At 25.4% G+C, this 20,483-nt stretch overlaps 5 protein-coding genes across 7 annotated transcripts; 3 read left to right on the top strand and 2 right to left on the bottom strand.

The window, feature by feature from the left end:
* Nucleotides 1-179: 179 nt before the first annotated feature.
* On the top strand, nt 180-1,659 carry LOC126914531 (uncharacterized protein F58A4.6). The gene is made up of 3 exons (XM_050718603.1): nt 180-891; nt 975-1,089; nt 1,215-1,659. Exons 1-3 carry the CDS (start codon nt 515-517, stop codon nt 1,479-1,481), a joined length of 759 nt encoding a protein of 252 aa, XP_050574560.1. The 5' UTR covers nt 180-514; the 3' UTR covers nt 1,482-1,659.
* On the bottom strand, nt 1,660-6,975 carry LOC126914521 (bleomycin hydrolase). 3 transcript variants are annotated; one of them, XM_050718588.1, is made up of 4 exons: nt 6,847-6,975; nt 3,651-3,967; nt 2,739-3,566; nt 1,660-2,524 (listed from the first exon to the last, which is right to left on the bottom strand). In XM_050718588.1, exons 1-4 carry the CDS (start codon nt 6,854-6,856, stop codon nt 2,309-2,311), a joined length of 1,371 nt encoding a protein of 456 aa, XP_050574545.1. In that variant the 5' UTR covers nt 6,857-6,975; the 3' UTR covers nt 1,660-2,308. The 3 variants fall into 3 exon arrangements, with proteins under 3 accessions (XP_050574545.1, XP_050574546.1, XP_050574547.1); XM_050718589.1 differs by having other exon boundaries at nt 3,651-3,964; nt 6,847-6,950; XM_050718590.1 differs by lacking the exon at nt 6,847-6,975 and adding an exon at nt 6,040-6,060 and having other exon boundaries at nt 3,651-3,964.
* Nucleotides 6,976-8,344: 1,369 nt separating this feature from the next.
* LOC126914526 (polymerase delta-interacting protein 2) lies at nt 8,345-12,008 on the bottom strand. The gene is made up of 7 exons (XM_050718595.1): nt 11,863-12,008; nt 11,430-11,680; nt 10,746-10,901; nt 10,579-10,678; nt 9,718-10,059; nt 9,430-9,635; nt 8,345-8,723 (listed from the first exon to the last, which is right to left on the bottom strand). Exons 2-7 carry the CDS (start codon nt 11,522-11,524, stop codon nt 8,609-8,611), a joined length of 1,014 nt encoding a protein of 337 aa, XP_050574552.1. The 5' UTR covers nt 11,525-11,680; nt 11,863-12,008; the 3' UTR covers nt 8,345-8,608.
* Nucleotides 12,009-12,047: 39 nt separating this feature from the next.
* Nucleotides 12,048-20,270, top strand: LOC126914524 (required for meiotic nuclear division protein 1 homolog). Its single transcript, XM_050718593.1, has 5 exons — nt 12,048-12,617; nt 12,871-12,985; nt 18,848-19,067; nt 19,151-19,508; nt 19,998-20,270. The coding sequence occupies exons 1-5, from the start codon at nt 12,309-12,311 to the stop codon at nt 20,157-20,159; spliced, it is 1,164 nt and encodes a 387-aa protein (XP_050574550.1). The 5' UTR covers nt 12,048-12,308; the 3' UTR covers nt 20,160-20,270.
* LOC126914516 (glutathione synthetase-like) lies at nt 15,457-18,378 on the top strand. The gene is made up of 4 exons (XM_050718569.1): nt 15,457-15,625; nt 16,380-17,019; nt 17,113-17,519; nt 17,591-18,378. The coding sequence occupies exons 1-4, from the start codon at nt 15,589-15,591 to the stop codon at nt 18,013-18,015; spliced, it is 1,509 nt and encodes a 502-aa protein (XP_050574526.1). The 5' UTR covers nt 15,457-15,588; the 3' UTR covers nt 18,016-18,378.
* Nucleotides 20,271-20,483: the final 213 nt, after the last annotated feature.

The following is a 20,483-nucleotide window of genomic DNA, read 5'->3' as shown; positions in this document are numbered from 1 at the left end:
TATATCTTACCTAAAATATTATACAATGTATGTTATAAAGTTTACATGTAAGTTCAAAAGTTAGATATTAAGTTCAAAAAATTAACGGAACGCTTTCTTATTAACTTTGATAAATAACTTATTATGTTAACTTATTATGATTTCAATGTTATCATCCCTACCACTTTCTCATCTCTACCACGCGTATATATATAAGATGAACTAAACTTTTAACCTCAAATTGTCAACTGAAAGCCTTACGTAGAAAATATTTCGTATAAGATATCTTTGAAATGTTAAAGGCAGAAGGACTTTTACACAAAGTAGTATAATTTTTTTACATGTTGAATACAGTTATTAATACTTTACAGATATAAAGTTTATCATCAATATTCATAAAAGTTAGTCAAAGCAGTGTATGTGATAAAAATTCTTAATATGTATTATTTATATTGTAATGTTGTAATAGTCCTACATACAACGAAACAACATTCTCATATGTTTAAAAAAGCGTCTATTTTGTGGAATTAGAAAAATGGATAGTTCTATAAAATTGATTATACATAAAGGTGGCACAATTTTCGATAGCATTATTGTTACACCTTATTCTGTAATTAAATATGAGCAGAAAGTAAGAGAAACTAAAAGTACATGTCAGATAAATGTTGACATAAATAAAGTCAGTGAAAGTAATGAGATACAAGTAAACAGAATTTGCCTAAACAAGAAAGGACTTAATGCCTATGTTGTATCAGCATATATTATAGCATTAGCAAATTCACAAACATATCGAAAAGCTGCACTTAAAAAATTATTACAATATTTAATATACAGATTGTCAAACAGAGTGAATTTAGGAATGATTTTAATAAGATTGAAAATGCCAAGGAAACAATTTTTAGATTACAAATGGCAAGATTCTAACTGCTAAGTTAATTAAAGCTTTTTTTCATTATTGCTTTATAAAACTATACAATACAGTTTTCTAATTTTAGGAATGAGAGAATGATGCAAATGACAATGGAAAGAAGAGAAATTGATCATGCTATGTCTTGGTTGTCTACTTTGGGTGGAGCATTTTCTGCTTTAGGAGAAGAATTTCAACAATGTGTAGGTTTTATATATTTTATTAATATGTATCTACTATATATTAAAAACTAGTAAATATTACATTTGATTGTTTTATGCAATTATTTCTTTGAATAATTTATGTTTAAATGTATTTTTCTATCCAGGCACAGATGGCTGGAAAAATTTCCATGAAGCAATTTGAACTAGCACTTCGTCTCAGAGATCCCTTTTTAATTGCTCGTTGTAAACTATATACTGCCTTAAGCTTAATTCAACAAGGCCAATTAAAAAAACCAAAAAGAATGATAAGGTGTATTTACAAATTTTCTATAAGTTGGAATGATATTCGTTTGCAAAATATGTGTCAAGGTGTATGGGCAAAACTTCAATATTGTTATAAAATACAAAAAGAACGGCATAGAACTGTTTAATATTAGTGATATATAAAATTTCTAAACATAGTTTAAGAGTAGGCTAATTAAATTTGATATTTATGTTTAGAAATAAATAATGTGTGTAAAATATTGTTTCCAAAGATGTATTTTTTGTAATTATTAAATAAATGTTACTAAAAGATATTTTTTAAATCAAAAGTAATGACTAAACATATACATTTGCAACATTTTTATTAATCTTCATACAATTATTAAGTTTCTTTTCAATTTAAAAAACATTTAAAATAGAGGTATAATATGTAAATGTGAAGTCAAATACTATATTTTCGAAGCTTTTTAAATAAACTTAATGAAGCAATACTTTATGAAGTATGCATATTTAGAACATATGTAATAGTACATCTTTTAATTCCTAACTTCTTTTGGTTTCTTCGTATAGTTAAGTTACCTATAACTTATATACTTAAGTGACATTTAAAATATAATAAAAAAAAGGAAAGAAACAAAAGCAATTATTCTTAAGTAAACACAAACTATACATTAGAAACAAAATTATACATGTGATTATCTTAAATTTTAGGAACTATGTTAAATATACAATCTTAATATTTTATTAATTATAGCAATATATATTATTTTAAACCTGAATAGGCGTTAAATAATCGAAATATCATAATTCAACTTTCTAGAATTATTCCTTAATTGTTGTTAATGAACTATAAAAGTGTTAAAGTCTTAATTTATTGTACTTTGCTGTACCAATGCGCTCAAAACTGTATTTGATGTTTAATTTTTTATGTTATATATACACTTTTGTTAACTAAAATATTTTATCTTGAAATAGTTTTTAGCTTACATTATTATCAGTGAGCAAGTGTACCCATAGGATCCCATGCAGGTAAGGTAATGGGTTCTTGTTTAAATACATCTAAAACATCTGCAGGTACCAATTTTTTATCAATAACTGCTTCAAAAACAAATTCGGAAAACCAGTCGGCTGTTAGTAATAGATATCCTTTTTGTCCTTGATCATCTCCCCAAGAATTCTCTACTCGGAACTGTTTAATTTTACCTTCATTCTGAAAAAGCAAAGAATTATAACAATTTATACTATACAATTCATAATACAAATACAGACACGTACATATCTCTCTGATACTAAGATGATGATACTAGATGATAATGATACTAAGAAATTTTTAATATGTAATCTTGAAATAGGACTACAGTATGAGAAAAAAATTCTTTACACAATCATTTTTCCTTAATTTTTAAAAAATCGCACTAACTTACATCGATTGAAACAGCTGTAAGTGTCATTGCATGAACCATCATAGAATCTCCATAAAGTAATCTGTCAGCTTTTGTAAGATTAACTTGGATATCAGTTCCAAACATTAATTCAAAGTCATATGCTCTCAAATCCTGTATTCCTTGTTTAGCTATTAATCGTTTGTTCACATCGCATCCAAACCATACAGGTTCATTTTGTTTTATACTTTCTGCGCATAATTTCATTAATAATTCAGGTGGTTGATTATTATAGAGTGTAGGTCTTCCTCCCAAAACATTTCCTAAACAATCTATGGTATAAAGCTTTCCATATGGATTAGATGGCCTAGGATCTGTTACTAAACATACTTTATCATCTACATTGTAGTAGGGTTTCACATATTTCTCATAAAATTCTACTGGTGTAATAGGTCCAATACAATTATAATTCTTCGACTTGTCATAATATTCCCAGGTGATTGTTTTTGAAGGTATGCCTAAACAAATACCAATTATTCGATAGATTACAACCATTTGTTCTAGAATCTGAGCTTCTAATTGTTCGTCTGTTGCTCCATTAGATATTAAATCTCTTAAAACTTTGGAATATTCTCTAAGTTTACTTTTCAAAAGAGTATTCATGCGCGAACTAGATTCGCAATTGTATGATTCTGGGAAACAAATTTTAGGAACAAGACCGTGTCTATTTATAAGATTAACGACCATATCCCATTGTCCGCCATCACAAATAGGATCATGTAATAAGAATGACACTAATCGACCTTCAACAGGTTCATTTCGTTTAGCAGTTTTTACAATATTATGTAAGAAATAATTGCACCTTTCGATCTGTATAATGAAAAATATATTATCTAATAAATACAAAATAGAAGTCATATATACCGTGAGATATTATTTGTATATAATATTAACCTTATCCCAGAAGAACAAATAAGCTTGGCTGAATTCAAACTCATCCAAATTATATTGCTTCATAAAGGCACTCCTCATAACATTTAAAGTGGAAAATATCCAACATCTGCCAGAATTTTTTTGATTAGTTATAGGTTTTCCTTCCATTGCAATCTTGTGACTAAACACATGCTGCGTTTCTTGCAAAACCTTTCGCGAAATGCAAGCTTCCAAGGGATTGGTTCTTGTACACACATTTTGTGCCAAAGTGTTGCGATTATCTTCATAGAATTTTGCACGTAGTTGATCCAGAACTTCTGTTGTCAAAAGACCTGCTACTTAAAAATAAAATAACATTCAATCTCTTTCTTCAGATATTTAAATTAAGTAATATTTACTTATTTATAACAATTATTTATAAATTATACTTATCTATAATAAGTATTAACTTATTATAAATAATTAGCCAAGTCACTGCGCCACTGCCAGAGAAAATTACTTATAATTCTCAATGCGAGAATTGATAGTAAAATAAAAAGTAAATAAAAAAAAATCTCTCTTCAAAAATATTATAACATTTTATATGATACATGCATGATTATCTTATGAATTACAGATGAACATTATTGTTTCTTAGAAATTTACTAAAATTTTATGTATCTATATGGAATTTAAAACTTAATAATATAATACAATGTTTATCTAAATGTCATCAATATTGTAATAATATGCACAATATCATATGCAATAGGATATAAAAATGAAAATAATTAAATTAAAAGAAAAATTAATTAATTAGAATCGTTTATAAGTCAAGAAAGTTAACTACTATTGATTTATTTTATACTAGAGTACTATATGTGCTTAATGTGGACATTCTATAAAAAATGATAAAGCAGCGAAAACAGGCAAGAAAAAAGGTACAATAAAGGATTTCTTGAATAGAATTGCAAAAGAAGTGGAGGATCGGCAAAACAATGTACATGAACAAAAAGGAGGAGAGGAAATAGCAGAGAAGAGAATGGAGAGCACAGAAAATAAAAATAACAAAGGAATTGTAAGAAATAAGAATCGAAACAGAGACATTGCAGCAATATTAGAATCCCTAGCAGGTTTTGTTGAAAAAGTTCAAGGCCTGAGTGGTGAAGTAAGGCAAAACAATTTTTCAATAGAGCAAGAAAAATGTAAAATAGATGACGGAGAAAGAAATTTGGTGGGAGAATAAGAGGAAAGAGATGTTGGGTAGAATTAAACATCTTGAAGACAAGATGAATCAAATTAAGGAGAGAGAAAGTCACAATAACAATAAAATCATAGAATAGAACATAGGAGAAGTGGAAGGAAGGGTGCTAAGGGAAGTTAAAAGAAGTTCAGAAAGCCAGCTGAATGCAGAAATGGAAACAATGAGAAGAACGATTGAATTACAAGACAGAAGAGACAAGAAAGATAATATGATAATTAGAGGATTAACTTTAAATAAGAAAAGAATAAAGCAACAAATGGAAAGTTTCTTTAAAGAGATTATAAATGGTGACGTAATGTAAGCAAGAATAGGAAGTGTTCAAAGAAAAAAAAATAACAGTAGCTGACATGTGAAGCTGGGGCAATAAACAAAATATTGAAGTATAAATATAAAATACTAGAATCTGCAAGGGTATAGAGAAAAAAAGACAGAGGAGCTACGCTAGGATATCAGAAACTAAGGGTGCGTGGAAAATGGATAGAATGGACTAATAAAGCAAAATAGAGGCCAACTAATAGACGATACCAGGTTTTTTAATAAAATGACAGAGCAGAAACTATATTAAACTGGAAAAGATAAAAAAAAGATAAAGGCGCAAGCATGTTGGTTAAAAAATGCTTAGGAGAAAAAGAAAGGAAAATTGAAAGGACAAAAGATAGCAGAGGAAGAAAAGAATACTTATGAAGAAATGGTTGCAGCCAGCTAGATATAAAAAATCTAAGACAGCAGGAAGTAGGTGTAATTAAAATTCTAACAGAAAGAGACAAAGAATTGCAAGACCGAGTGCAATATAATAAAATTAAGAAAACCAAATGTAATAGGAAGTACAAATATATCAACGCTGGTTGGAAAAGGAAAAAAGAAAATGTATTTCTAAGTAATTTAGAAATTAACAAACCTTGACACCTTAACAAACATCTATTAAAAGACTGCTATAGGACAGGCATATTAAGAAAGAAAGACATAGTAGAAGGCATGAGAAATGAAACAGTAATAATTTGGTTAAGAGTTTTAGAAAAAAGAAAAGGAGAACATAGAACCTGACAGAGCAAAATGTATATGTGATATTGTATATAGATTAAAAGAAATAAAGACATATATGTTTAAGATTTAATTTAGATATAAGATAAGATGTATACATATATTTAAAGTAAAAATATACACAACTATAAGATTTCAGATTCAAGTACTTTAAAAGAAACTATGGAAATGAGTGGCAGTTCAAGTCTTTTCCAGGCTGTAAGAACAAGAATAATAAATACATCAATCTATTATACTTATGATCATAATTGTTCATGAGCAACACTTTCCATTAAATTTTATTAAAATACATTTAAATTAACATAATTTTAATCTAGATTAAACTACATTTTATTAAAATAAAAAAAAATATATATGTTAAACAGTATATCTAAAGAAATGTATATTAGAATTAGTTGTAAAATTAATATTACCATAATACTAATAAATATTAACAATTCATAAAAATTCGAATCAGCCGTAATTCATAATATTCGATATTTTCCAAATAATTGTAACATTACTTCTTTTTTAAATAAAATATAATACGCAGTATTCTTAAATTAACAGGAAATATCTGTGCAAAGACATTTCTATGTAAATACATACATATGTTTTTAGTTTAGTTGAAATTCTGAAATATCAAACATTCCAAAGAACTTGACTACTTATTTAAAAAAAATATATAACTAATTGTTTCGTAGAATAATTAAGGCATTGCCGTGAACTAATTGGAGCTAATTAATTTTTTTAGAAAGTAAATATTTTATTAACAGCAAGTATCAATACAATAAGAGTTAATAAGAACGGGGAGTGGCTAAACAGAGAATTTAACAGAATTTAATATTTACTACAATAAAAACTTCAATTCTTCTATAATTGTATTGCACGAATATTGTATTGAAAAGAAGGATGAAAACTAAATATATGAATGTAAATAAAAACGTAACTTACAGGCAACCATCGTGATGTATGAATTCTTCTTGCTGTAACTGCTGTTACGTTAAGTTACGTGGTTTTAGGGAAAAGATGAGTGGGTTGGTGCCCGTGGAATGCTGACCCGCTCTGTTCCCTGGAGTGCGCGGTAATTGAAAAGACTTTTATAAGTGTACACTTTAATAAATCTAAACTTTATTCAAAGCTTGTACTTTGCTATAGAAACTAGTTCATCAAGAATACAACAAGACTATCTCTCGAAAGTCAACAGAAATGATCTGACAAAATTCGTTCTCGTTTTCGATTTTCGACTGCTGCATCTTCTCAAGCCCTAGGTTCCCTTCCTTGATCCTGCTGGTCCAATGAGGGGTGAGTCTCACCTCACCGATCGGGTCTTGTTTTCTTGAGTAGATGGAAGTGGAAGTATTGCATCGTCCTTCCAGGAAAAGAATGCATATCCGCGGCGAGAAAGAAAAATTTACGTGAATTATTGAGGATAAGATACCGAGAAATTATATTAAGAGGGTCGACCTGTTAATTTGGTAAGGTAATAAATAGTCTAAAGTTCTAAGTTATTTCATCCTCCTAATAGGCTGACTTAATGAATATTTGAGTGATATAAAGTTTTCTATTTGCGTATATAATCAGTCAATTTCGCTCTCGGTTTACACAGGATGTCTCTAGTTTATAAATATAATCATCGAAGCTAAATTCATTCTACTATATTAAAGACAAGTTCTCATGATGGTGTAACTGTAATAGATTCAAAAGTTTCCAACAAATATTATGCAAAGTTTAAAAGTAGCACCGAAAATGAGTAGATCTCTGATATTAAGTGATAACTGCATCTCTCTAACTAGTTATTCATCATCCACTCATCACCCAGCTATGTACTCACCCCTGATATAATTTTTGTTACATACAATCAGTCATAAAAGCTTTCATACACTCTTTAAAATAGAATAACTTTTTAAATATTGTACCAAATGACTTGAATCTGTTTTGAGAAGTTAGAAGCATTAGTTTACTAGATAATGTGTAAAAAAATTTGGAAAAATTTACTATTTATCGAAATTGCGGAGAAAATAATAAGGATCATCTTTTATAACTTTTGTATCTAAGCTTTTTAGTAACTAATTAAACGAAGTAAACGAATTAAAAAGCGAATATTAACGTTAGTGGAGAAGACTTTTGGCAATATTTTTCAAGATATGTTTAAATTTTTCTGTTCATAAAATAATAATTTAATAATAAAATATACAATAAAATATATAATAAAATAGAATAATAAAGTATCTAGGATTATGTCTAATTTTTGAAAACATTATCAATTAACATTTAAAAATTCGAGAATTTTTTATATAATAACATTTGCATATGCATTTTATAAAATATATATATTCAGTATTTAAGTTCAGTACATGAAATTATCAATCTTATTGATGCCTTTTAATTATTTCAAGAGATAACATATTTGTTTATTCTTAATTTAATTACAAGATAAAGAACAACTATATTTATACAATTATATTTTATTCATATATCTATTTGTAACAGATCTTATTATATTTAAAATAACATGATAAAATATTTGTTATAAATTTACTATATACCAAAAACTACACAGCTTAAATTCTACTCATAATATTTATAATCAAATATTACAATCGATATAAGTATTATTATATAAGTAAAGATCACATGTATTAGTTTATATTGTTTATCAATTTTTAGCGTTATTTATTTTCCATCACTTTCCACACGGCATTACATAGTTTGTTCAAGAATTGATATTCATATCTGTAGGTGGTTTCTCTATTTTAGATTCCAAAGAAAATGGTGGAATCCTACAATCAAACGCATATCCATCTTCCCTTTCCATTCTGAATGTACCCCTAAAATATAACATAATATGACATATTTACTATGCTGTAACACTTACCTTTATACACATTACAATCAATAATATTAAAACATTTTTAGATTGTGTCATACAACCGATGATGCAATTGAAAAAGCAGTAATTTTACATAAAAGAACTAATTCGAAAATATAGGACAAATTTTTCAGCACAAGACTAAGATATCGCATTTGAAGATTCTTTGATTATGTGTGCATTCAAGCTCTTATTATATAGAACTCTCATCAAACCTATAGTAGGAAAAGGTAATAAAAACAACAATTACTTTCTTAACATCGAAAAACATTAGTAATGAAAAAATCTTTGTTCTTTAAGAACTCTACATAGTTAAAACTCGGTTAGATGCACGCATAATCAAAAAACGTTCAATTCTTTTAATTATATAATTTTATTTCACACTTTTATTTATTAATATTTTTCATACCCTTGAGAATTCACTTTTGTATTTTCTATTCCCAGTTGCATCATTTATTGTAAGATATCTTATGTAAGTTCAAAAAAATTTGTATTTTGTTAAATCTACATTGAAAGCTAAGGATACATGTAATTCAAATATTATTGAACATTATAACTTTATTAAAGAATAAAATAATATTGTAATTTATTTAATTATTAAATTAATATATACAAAATCATTTTTACTGAAGTATATTGAACATAAAATAATAACAAATACATACCACATATGACCACTTGCAGCTTGCAAACTCACATGACTACTATATTGAAAAGCAGGTAAAATTTTTGATAAGACAGGTTCCTGACCAACAACACCTCGTCCTCGTACAGTTTCCAATGTGCCAGAAAGACTAAATATTCTCCAATGTCTTTCACGTAATTGCACACTCATATCACCCAAATTTTCCAATCGAATGCAGTAGCGCCACTATTTTATTTAATTAGGATGGAATTATTTATTTGAAGTTAGAATAACTTGCACTTTGTAACAAGTATGTTTTAATACTTACCCAGTGTGCAGCTGTAGCTTGATTTCCTCTATAACCCATATAAAACGGAATTACAGTAACACGAACATTTTCAGTAGTTTCTTTATGTACATCTGATAACTCCAACCATGGATGATTCTTTTTCTGCCATGCTCTTAGGGTTTCTTGTGCAACAAAACATGGATCCTGATTTGGATTATATGCTAGGAACTTGTCAAATAATTCATGTTGCAATGCAGTTTTCTCATTTGTAGTATAAGGCAAAACATCTTCATGAGCAACATAATCCAATCCTGGGACTGTATATAAGCTATGACTACTTTCATGATTACTCAAAAATGTTACAGCTTCTGTCTGAGCACGCTACATATAAACATATAAGATTGATTTATAATGTTAATTTTTTTTTTCCTATATATTTAAGGGAATATTTTGCTCTAGAAGATTAACAAATTTCATTTCTGGAGTTTTTCACATTTTTCTTTTTTACTATCATAAGAATATATTCCTAAAATATTGGTTTGGAAAGTTTGTACCATTTCTAACAATCGATACAAACTTCTACTGTACATAATGAGATTGAATAAAGACGTTTTAAAGAAATCACAAAGCTTACTAAAAATATTATATTTGCACATGTTATGCAATAAAATTTTAATTCTATGGAAATAAATTGCCTTTAACTTTTTTCATTATGAATTTTTTATATACATATAAACAACTCAATTTATATGTATATACATATGTTATTAATATAAAATTCACAAAATTACCAGATTTATAAAAGTTTTAGGTTTCTTTTCATGTAGCAAAACATGACTCAAACATAGTTGTCTAGACTAAAATATCCCTGTGATATTTTACTCATCCTTTCATACTTACTATAAAAGGATAATCTCTTTGGTCAATTAGTACCTGATAAAAGGTATGAGTTCTACCTTTTACTTCTTTTCCCACACTATTATAGTGATCATTTGTATTTCTAAAAACAAATGGAATTTTTAAGTAATTTATTAATTATTTATTTTGCAACTATAAGATTATTTTACCCTTCTCTTTTATTTGGAATATCTCTGTCATAAACTCTTGCTGTCCAAGGAAATAATATTACACCTCGGTAACCAAATACTCTATGTAGAATTAATTGACCAGTTTCATACTTTCCTTGTAATTTTGGTGTTTCTAATTTTCCCACTTCTGCCAATCTGTAAAAGAAGGTTGTTATTGTATTTGTTTCAGATTACAGATTTTTACGCAAATATATATTTTTATGAGCACAACTAAAGAAATAGAGCTTAAATAAAGATTTATGTTTGTCAAATATTATACCAAATATTGTATTTTAAATATTATTCCATATTATTTGTTTCCATATAACTGTCCCACAACCTAATAATCAACTTTTTATTAAAGTATATAGTAATCTAAAATTTATATTTCTTATTTTTGAACACTATGTATTTAGAAAAAATACATATTCATTGATATCTCATTCCATTTATAACTATTTGCTAGAATGTTTTAATACATTTCATATATCATGCCCTTTTTATATAATTAAGACTTTAAATTAAAAAAGACATTGTTAAAAATGTATAACATTGAAGACAATGTAATTATTAATTTAATTAAAAGGCTTCATCCCCATATGTGTCTTGAAATAGAAAAATAAATAAATAATTTACTTTATTCAATTAATATATATATTTAATTTGTTATGAAGTTTATATTACCTGATGTGTCTTACATGATGCAAATAATATTTTTTCGGCGCTTTGAGAAGATAGCATTTTAATTTGCAAGTAACAAGATTTCGAGCAAGTTCCATGCTTTCTTAAAAAGTGTTTTTAATAAGGCACAATTTTTAGTTTAGACCGTGAAATACTGGATCGAAAATACATGATAATGCCTTCTTGACATTTTGGTAGCTTTTTACTACGTTACAGCTACCAACGAGGATCATATGTTCTGTTTAGATACGCACCTAAAAAAAGGCGTATTCTCATGTCGATATGGATCACGAATTGAAAACATAAAATAAAATTTAAAAAATCCTTTTAGTGTTTAAATGTTTTTCTTTTTCGTTCGCACGTTATACATTGCACATATTTCGTTTACAAATATATTCATTGTAAGAAAGTGGTCCTTGCTAAGGTTTGAACCAACCTCCTTCGAAGTAGCAAAACAAAATCGTGCGCTTTTTTTTTCAAATTGCGTTCTCAAACATTGTTACATTATGTAAAAGGATAGGAAAAAATTTTATCTATATTTGCTCTGTCACCAATCCGAGTTGTATACACATTTTTTTCTGTTATTCATCGGTACGGTATATAGAAACAGGATCGTATACAACTGTAGGTACGAGGATACAAGATACATACATATACATATACAGGATGCACCATAATATAAAATTATATATGTGTATATAAACATACATTACGTTGTGTGTTGCAAGCTCACAAATATTATTCATAATATTACTGATTCTCTCATTAAAAATAAAACATACATATCTGACTAAAATATAGAAAAAATTTAATGAAATATTTCTTATTTTATATTTGTTAACCAAATAGAAAACAGAACTTTTATACATAATATTGAATAAAATGAATTACACGATACAGAGATTTATTATATTAACGTGCAGGAGCAACATTAATTTTAATATTTCTAGAAAAATAAATACTGTTTGTACATCATACTACCATGCGTTAACAACACGTGTATTTATGACAAAATTCAGCTTACAATTACATCATAATAACTTGTTATATACTACTAAAGCTCAGTTTGAAAAAGATAAATCTAATTTGAAATTACTCACGAATAAAGATCCAAATAATTATTCTTCTGTTCAAATGAAAAAAAGGACTAAGAAAAGGACAGCTGTTTCTACCAATGATGAAATGAATACTGTAAGTAATTATAATTATAGAGATATAGAATATATCAATTATCATAGTAAGATAAAATCTGAGAATGAAAGAAATAAAATTTAATTTTCTCAAAAAAGGTATTTTACTTATTTTATATTTGTATTAAATTAACATGTAAGAAATTAACTAGAAAGAAGGAGAAAGAAAGTAGAAATTAATTAGAAAGTAATTTTTACAAAATTTATATAACCAAAAACTATACATTTAAATTAAAAATTCCGTCTGTTTACAGGCATATAATGTAAAAGCATTGGCTACTTCAGAAGAATATAATTTGGAAGCTTTAGTGCAAGGTCTTATTGAACAAAACCTATATGTGCCTAACAGTATACAAACATCAACTAACTGTAAGTATACTAGAATTATTAGATTTCATTCATGATATAGAATTGTTTTAGAGTTATAAGTATTTATAAGTATTAGGGGTATATCGTATGAATATAATCAAATAAGAAGTGTTATATAAATATAGTACATGTAAAGTTTTATTTAAAATTTATAATAAAGATACAAAATACAAAAGAGCAATACTTTAAATTTCAATATTGCCCTTAATTTTATGCCATTGGACTGTTATGTGTAGACTAACTTTAAAAAAGAGAGATACATCAAAGAAGTATTAGATTGATTCATTGAAATGAAATGAGTTCAAAATAAGCATCATAAGGTAATAAATACAGTGTTTTATTGTTATCAGTTTTGTATCAGTAACCATAGCGTAGATTTTAAAATGAACAGGAACAGTTAATGACTATCTTTGTAAACCTAATCTTATCTTATAGCATAGTAATTGTAAATCTCTTGTTGTTTCCATTGTATTTCATACTTTTATGTTATAATTTTTTAATGAAACTTTAAATAACAAATGTATATATAACATTTCTTATTTAATTGTACCTGCAGAATGCATTTAACAGACAAAAAGCATTTTATAAAAGTTTTCATCTTTTAAGACTTGTATATATATAGACAATAATGTATATTAGAATATTAAGTTTATTATTTTGATACCTATTTTATATTAATTATTCTATTATATTAATAACTGAATAATATAAGAAGAACTAAATAATTTAATAGAATATAGTAAAACCAAAGGATGCTTTATAAACATAGACCAATAAATTACTAAAAAGTAAACTTCAGAATATTTTAATTATCACTATTCAAATCTTAAATTATTTTATTAAGAAATTATGCAATATCTATTTTATAATTGATAATGAACTATACATAATTAGTCTTATATTAACACAGTATGTCTTTGATGATAACTAAACTATAAGTGTTTATGCATAAAATTTCCATAAGCCGCAAAAAGCAACAATTTGAGCAGAGATTTATTTCACACATTAGATATAACAGTGTCAGTAATACTTTGAAAATTTTATATATTTCTGCAAATTATGTGCATTTTATATATGCAATTTTTTATAAATGCATAAACATCTATAGTTTAGCAATAACGAATTTAATGTCTATACATTTGATATACATATATATTGTCCCTTTGGCCATTCAGTTTATTGCAATAAAATAAACAATATAAACTGGAATTATAAATTGTTTGATATGCATTACTTTTGCAAAATTTGTATAATTTAATTTGTGAAGCTGTTCTTTGATGAATAGGATATCAAGTCTGAAATTAAAATTGATAATTACTAAAATAAACAATGCTTAAATTAATGAAAAAATAAAAAATATTTATATTAATATAAAACATGTATATTAAAAAAAATTACAAAATATTAATCATTATTATAATACAGTTATTTAATTTCATTTTAAATTATTGATGATGTATTTACATAATAAAGTTAAAAGTAAAAAAAATAATTAATAAACACATCTTCTAGCAATAAGAATACATTTTATCATGTTATTTGAGTGATGATTATTTGAATAACATGTTTGTCATTTTGTTTGTCATATATATTTATATAAACAACTATAAAAGGAACTAAATTACATTATGGTAAATTAGAAATAGGTAATTACATATATAAAATATCTAAATAGTAATTGATAAATTGATACCTAACAAATAATAGATTTACTAGATTAATGAATTATACTTTTAGGTTGAAACATTTTTATTAGTACAGTAATTTATTTAACCACAGATTATATATGTATATATTTTTTTAGGTTGTATTATTAGAATAATTTTTTATCTGAATACATATATTCATTAAAATGATATTATTTATCTGTATAATATATCTTTAAAATATCAAATATTAAACAGGTTATTTCAGTTTTAATATAATTTTGAAAAAAGTATTTTGCTTTCACAAATTAAATTAATGAATAAATATAATTATTTCTATTTTATATTATTTTTGTTATGTAGTTCAGATCGTTTTCGGTCAAATAAAAATTCTATTTTGAGGTTAAAAATATAAAGTAAAATATTCTTTTTATTTATATAGATGAAAATGTAAGTGTAAATGTTATTATATTTGATAATGAGATTTTGGAATGTTTCCCCTAACCTATAAATATGTATATGTTTCATAACTATATTTATACAATAACAGGAATGTAAAAAATTTATTTACGTAAAATGAACAAATATTCTTCGATATCTTTTATTTGTGTAATCTCAGACTAATATATAATTAGTCATTAATATATAATAATAATATATAATAAAAGTGCAATATCATGTTCATGTTTATTTATTTTAACGTTTATTTAATATTTTTTATCAATATTTCTACAGCATTCTTAATATTTATAAATGCTTTATAAAAGTATTAAAATGATAGAGTGTATTCAAATTATATATAAGAAATATTATCTATATATAATACACGGTTCAATAAAATGAGAAATGTGACTATTTGTAGTTTTGTATACTTTAGAGATTACGACGCCATATATTATCTATACAGAATTAAAAAGTATACTTATCATCAAGATAGTGTAGTCGTATTATTGCGATATGCAATTGCAACCTTTCCTTGACTTTATGCAACAAGGTGTTCTTAAAATTAAATTGTTTTTTTTTTTTAAAGTGCGTATATCTTTGCATATATTCCATTGAATGAATGAATAATTATTTATTAATATTAATTATTTACTAATTTAATTATTTATTATTTAGCAATTAGATATTTTAGATTTTTTGTATACATTGCATATATATAAGTGGACTGCTTCTGAATATTTATCTTTCTAGTAAACAATTATATTACTAGAAGTTAATTATAATATTTATTATATATAGAGACAATTTATGTATAAAATATCAGTATTTCCTATACATTTTCTTAGCATAGGAATTATTTATTTGGACGATATTAATTTTCATATTATCTATCATCTGTAGGTATATTTTGTTTGTTTGTTGTTTTGTATTATATATTTTGTTTGTAGTAAAATTACTAGAATTAACTTAAACAATTAAATTTTATTTAATTAGAATATATAAAGAGAATTTCATTTATATATGTTATCATGTATAAACAACAGTCTTATAAATGATTTTTTATTAATTTAAAGTTTAATAATACATTAACAATACAAAAATATTTAAATATTTTCCTTTGAAAACTTTTATGTATATATTGTATGTAATACAAAAAATGTTTAAATTTCATTGAATATTCATAATAGGTTTCTAGAAATGTATAATCTAAAGAATTAGATATATTAGCAACAAAGTTTATATAATTTTAAGTAACATAAATTTTTTAAATTATCAAAATTTACATAAAATCTGTGGTTTAAAAGGAATAACTATGGACACAGAACTTAGTTTACCTTCTTCTAAACAAGAGCTTGAAGAATTGATAGAAAAAGCAAAGGATTGGGCACTTATGCATGGAATGTGTATGAGATCGAAACAAAATTTTAATGAAAATATCCTACAATTTGCACCGTTTATTCTGATGCCATCTCCATTTCCTAGAAAAGAGTTCGAGAACGCTTGTTCAATTCAAATAATATTAAATATACTTATACATAGAGTTGCTCAGGATTACAGTTTCTTAAAAGCAACTTTAGAAGAAACGATTAAAGTTGACAATTTTACCAAAAAGTTATTTGAAATCTGTAAAATTATAAACAAAGAAGGAGGATCAGCACAAAAAATATCTCTTGGTATATTGCGTTCAGACTTAATGTTGGATACATCTTGTCCACAAGAAGATACAATTAAGAAATGTATACCATATTGCTGTTGGAAACAAGTTGAAATAAATACAATTGCATCTGGCTTTGGTTGGTTAGGACCTGCTTCAACTGAATTACACAAATTTGTATTAAGAGAGCTTGGATATTATAAAGAAATAAAAAATCTTCCAGAAAATAATGCATTGGAAATAATATGTTCAAGTATGATTAAAGCATGGAAGATATATGGAAATGATCAGTATGTTTTTAATCAAATTTTTTTTTAATGTTAAAGTTACTATATCTTACAGGTTAAGAAAATTTAATTAAATATATATTTAATTATTTACAGAGCAGTAATTTTATTTGTTGTTGAAGATCTTACATATAATATATGTGATCAACGCTTTCACGAATTTGAAATTAAAAAACAGAATCCAAATGTTAGAGTCATTCGTAGAAATTTAACACAATTGGCAGCTACTGCCAAATTGGGTTCTAATAAAGAATTGATAGTAGACAATTATATTATATCTGTAGTGTATTACCGATGTGGGTATGAACCTGGACAATATCATACACAGAAAGAATGGGATGTAAGATTATTAATAGAGAGATCATTGGCAATTAAGTGTCCTACCATACAGTATCATTTAGCAGGAACTAAAAAAGTTCAACAAGCACTTGCAAAGCCAGGTGTAATTAGTAAATTTTTAAAAAATGAAAAAACATGTGCAGAGATCAAAGAAATATTCACTGGTAAGTGAATTATTTTACTAGTAATATATCAGATTGAGATATTAATTGAAATATTATGTTGTTTTGTATAGAGCTTTATGCATTAGATTTTGATGAACATGGGGATGCCGCTATAGAAATGGGAATTACAAATCCACATTGTTTTGTACTAAAACCTCAACGAGAAGGAGGTTGCAATAACAAATATGGATTAGATATAAAATATTTTTTAGAGTCTGTAAAGAATAAGCAAGACAGAGTAGCTTGGATTCTTATGGACAAAATTCATCCTCCAATTCATAAGAGTCATATGATCAGACCTGAAAATAATATTAGTACAGAATCCCAAGAATTAGTTTCTGAATTAGGAATATTTGGTGTTATAATAGCAGATGAAAATAATGTATATCTTAATAAGCAAAGTGGTCATATGTTACGGACAAAGTTAGCTACTGCTAATGAAGGTGGTGTTGCATCAGGATTGGGTGCATGTGACAGTCCATTTCTAATAGATTGAAAACACATACATAAATTGACAGATATATACTTTTAATAAGATATGAAATAATATTATACATGAGATGAAATTTTAATTTGTTATAGGGATATATTAAAACATTGTACTGAGTATTATTTCTCAAAGTCAAATTTGATAAGTTATGCAGCATATACATAATATTTTTTAATATACATTATCATAAATAATTATCTATATAATATGATATAAAACATATTGAATTATCTTTTATTTCTTTTTTTTATTTAAACATGAAGCTAAAATTTCTTTATTCAAATATATATTCATACATAATGTTTATTTTATATACATATAAAATGAACCAAAATGAATACTGCCAGTGTGTATTTAAGATAAGATATCTTCTATTTATTTATATGTAATGGTGTTATCATATTTTGACAAAATAAATACTTATTGTAAATATTTGTAGTATTATATATATTATAGTAAACTTGTGAAGTACTGATAATGAAATATATGTTAAAATTACAAATTTATATAAAAATTATAATGTAATTGAAAGGTATATAATTAAGATAGTATTATCTAAAAAATGTTCCCAATTTATACAATGATAATAGTCAAATGAAGTTTTGAAAAATATTTTATATTCAAAAAGTTTTAGACTTCTGAGAATCTTTAATTTATTGGTATCTTAAATATTATAACTTTTATACAATACATTTTTTTAAAATGCATATGTATACAAATATTTCAATATGAATAAACAATATTTTTATATGCGATACTTATTTACTTTATTTTTTTCATAATTCCATAATTCCAAATAAGTAAAATAGGATGTACTTTATTTAGATTATTTTTGCAGCTTTACCAGATGTTATACATGCTGTGGCAAAGTATGAAGTCAACCATGAACAAAGAGAAGTTTTCTTTTTCCGAGAAGGCACTATAGTGGTGTGGAATATTTCTGAACTCGAATGTGAAAATATATTAGAATTTTTAAAAAAATACGAACAAAATCGTTATATGAAATGTATTGTAAAATCTGAAAGTGAAGTAATGTGTTACAGTTACGCGGATCATGGGTAATATCCATTAAAATTTAAGAGATTTAAATTTTATTATTTTTTCAATAATTTTAGTTCTTTGCTCTTTAAATATTTTACAGAAAAAAGAATCATATAAAGGATGGTAACATTATCTTAGCTTTAAACGCAACAAATTTAGATAAATACACATTCTCAAATGCAATGGCACAATCAGTCAAGTTAGGTATATGGGAAGCATCTTTAGACCATTATATAGATTCCATAGCATTTGTTACTGAAGATTTAAAGTCTGGTAGAAGCCTTAAAATGACTCAACATGAAGTATTAAAAAAGCAAGGGGAATTATTTGCTTTGCGACATTCAATTAATTTAAGCTCAGATTTATTAGACACTCCAGATTTCTATTGGGAAAGGGATGATTTAGAACGTCTTTACCAAGAAACTTGCTCGTATTTTAACATTGCAAAACGCACAAGAGTAAGTTAGAAAAGTTCACTGATTTGTATTATGAGCTTGTATATAGAGTATATAGAAAATTGTGGTATTGAAAGTAAATTATTCCTCATAGAAAAGTAATAGTCAAGAAATAGTCAAGAATATAAATTTTTATGAAATGAATAAAATGAATGAATTAAATTTTTATTACAATTTTTTAAAGAATTTTAAAAATAAAGATATAATACATAGTATATATTTATTTATTACTATATATACTAATTTACTTGTTTATTTACAATTACACTATTGGAAAAATTATTAAATACGATGACCTTGTTAAAACATACAAATTTTTATTATGTGAACGTGGGATGTAAAATTATAATATTTTAGATACCTATTAAAATAGATAAATACATATTTAAACTATTTATTTTACTAGTTTTACATTACTTTTGTATGAAGAACCACTTGATTTTTAATGCTCTATGTATGGTATACAAATATATAATTAATTTTATTTTGTAGGTTATAAACGAAAAATTAAATCATTGTGTTGAACTTGTGGGAATTTTAGCAATGCGTTTAAGCGATCGCCATCATATTCGTTTAGAGTGGATGATCATTATTCTTATCATGGTCGAAGTTGTTTTTGAAATATTACATTACATCAATAGATATTTTTCATAGTTTAATATCTATAATTGTATTTATAAGGTCTAAATTAGTGTAATGGTAATTGTTATTATCTATATTGCATTTAATTGTAAAAAGATAAATACATATTATAAATAAAATTTATATTTTTGCGCAGTTAAACTTTAGAACCATGTGGTGTTTATTCATGTTAATAATGTTATTATTAATTGTTGGCTAATTTAATACTATAATTATATTATTTTATTTTACGATTACACTTTATTCTATTCTATTTTGTGATCAGTTACATACATATATTATTTGTTTGTCATTTCCTCCATTCACGTTTTTCAGTACATAATTTAGGATCAATGA

Source organism: Bombus affinis, chromosome 3 (assembly GCF_024516045.1).
Source record: "Bombus affinis isolate iyBomAffi1 chromosome 3, iyBomAffi1.2, whole genome shotgun sequence".
In the NCBI taxonomy this organism is placed as follows: domain Eukaryota; kingdom Metazoa; phylum Arthropoda; class Insecta; order Hymenoptera; family Apidae; genus Bombus; species Bombus affinis.
Note: the sequence above shows the minus strand (reverse complement) of the source record. Positions and strands in the feature narration are given on the sequence as shown.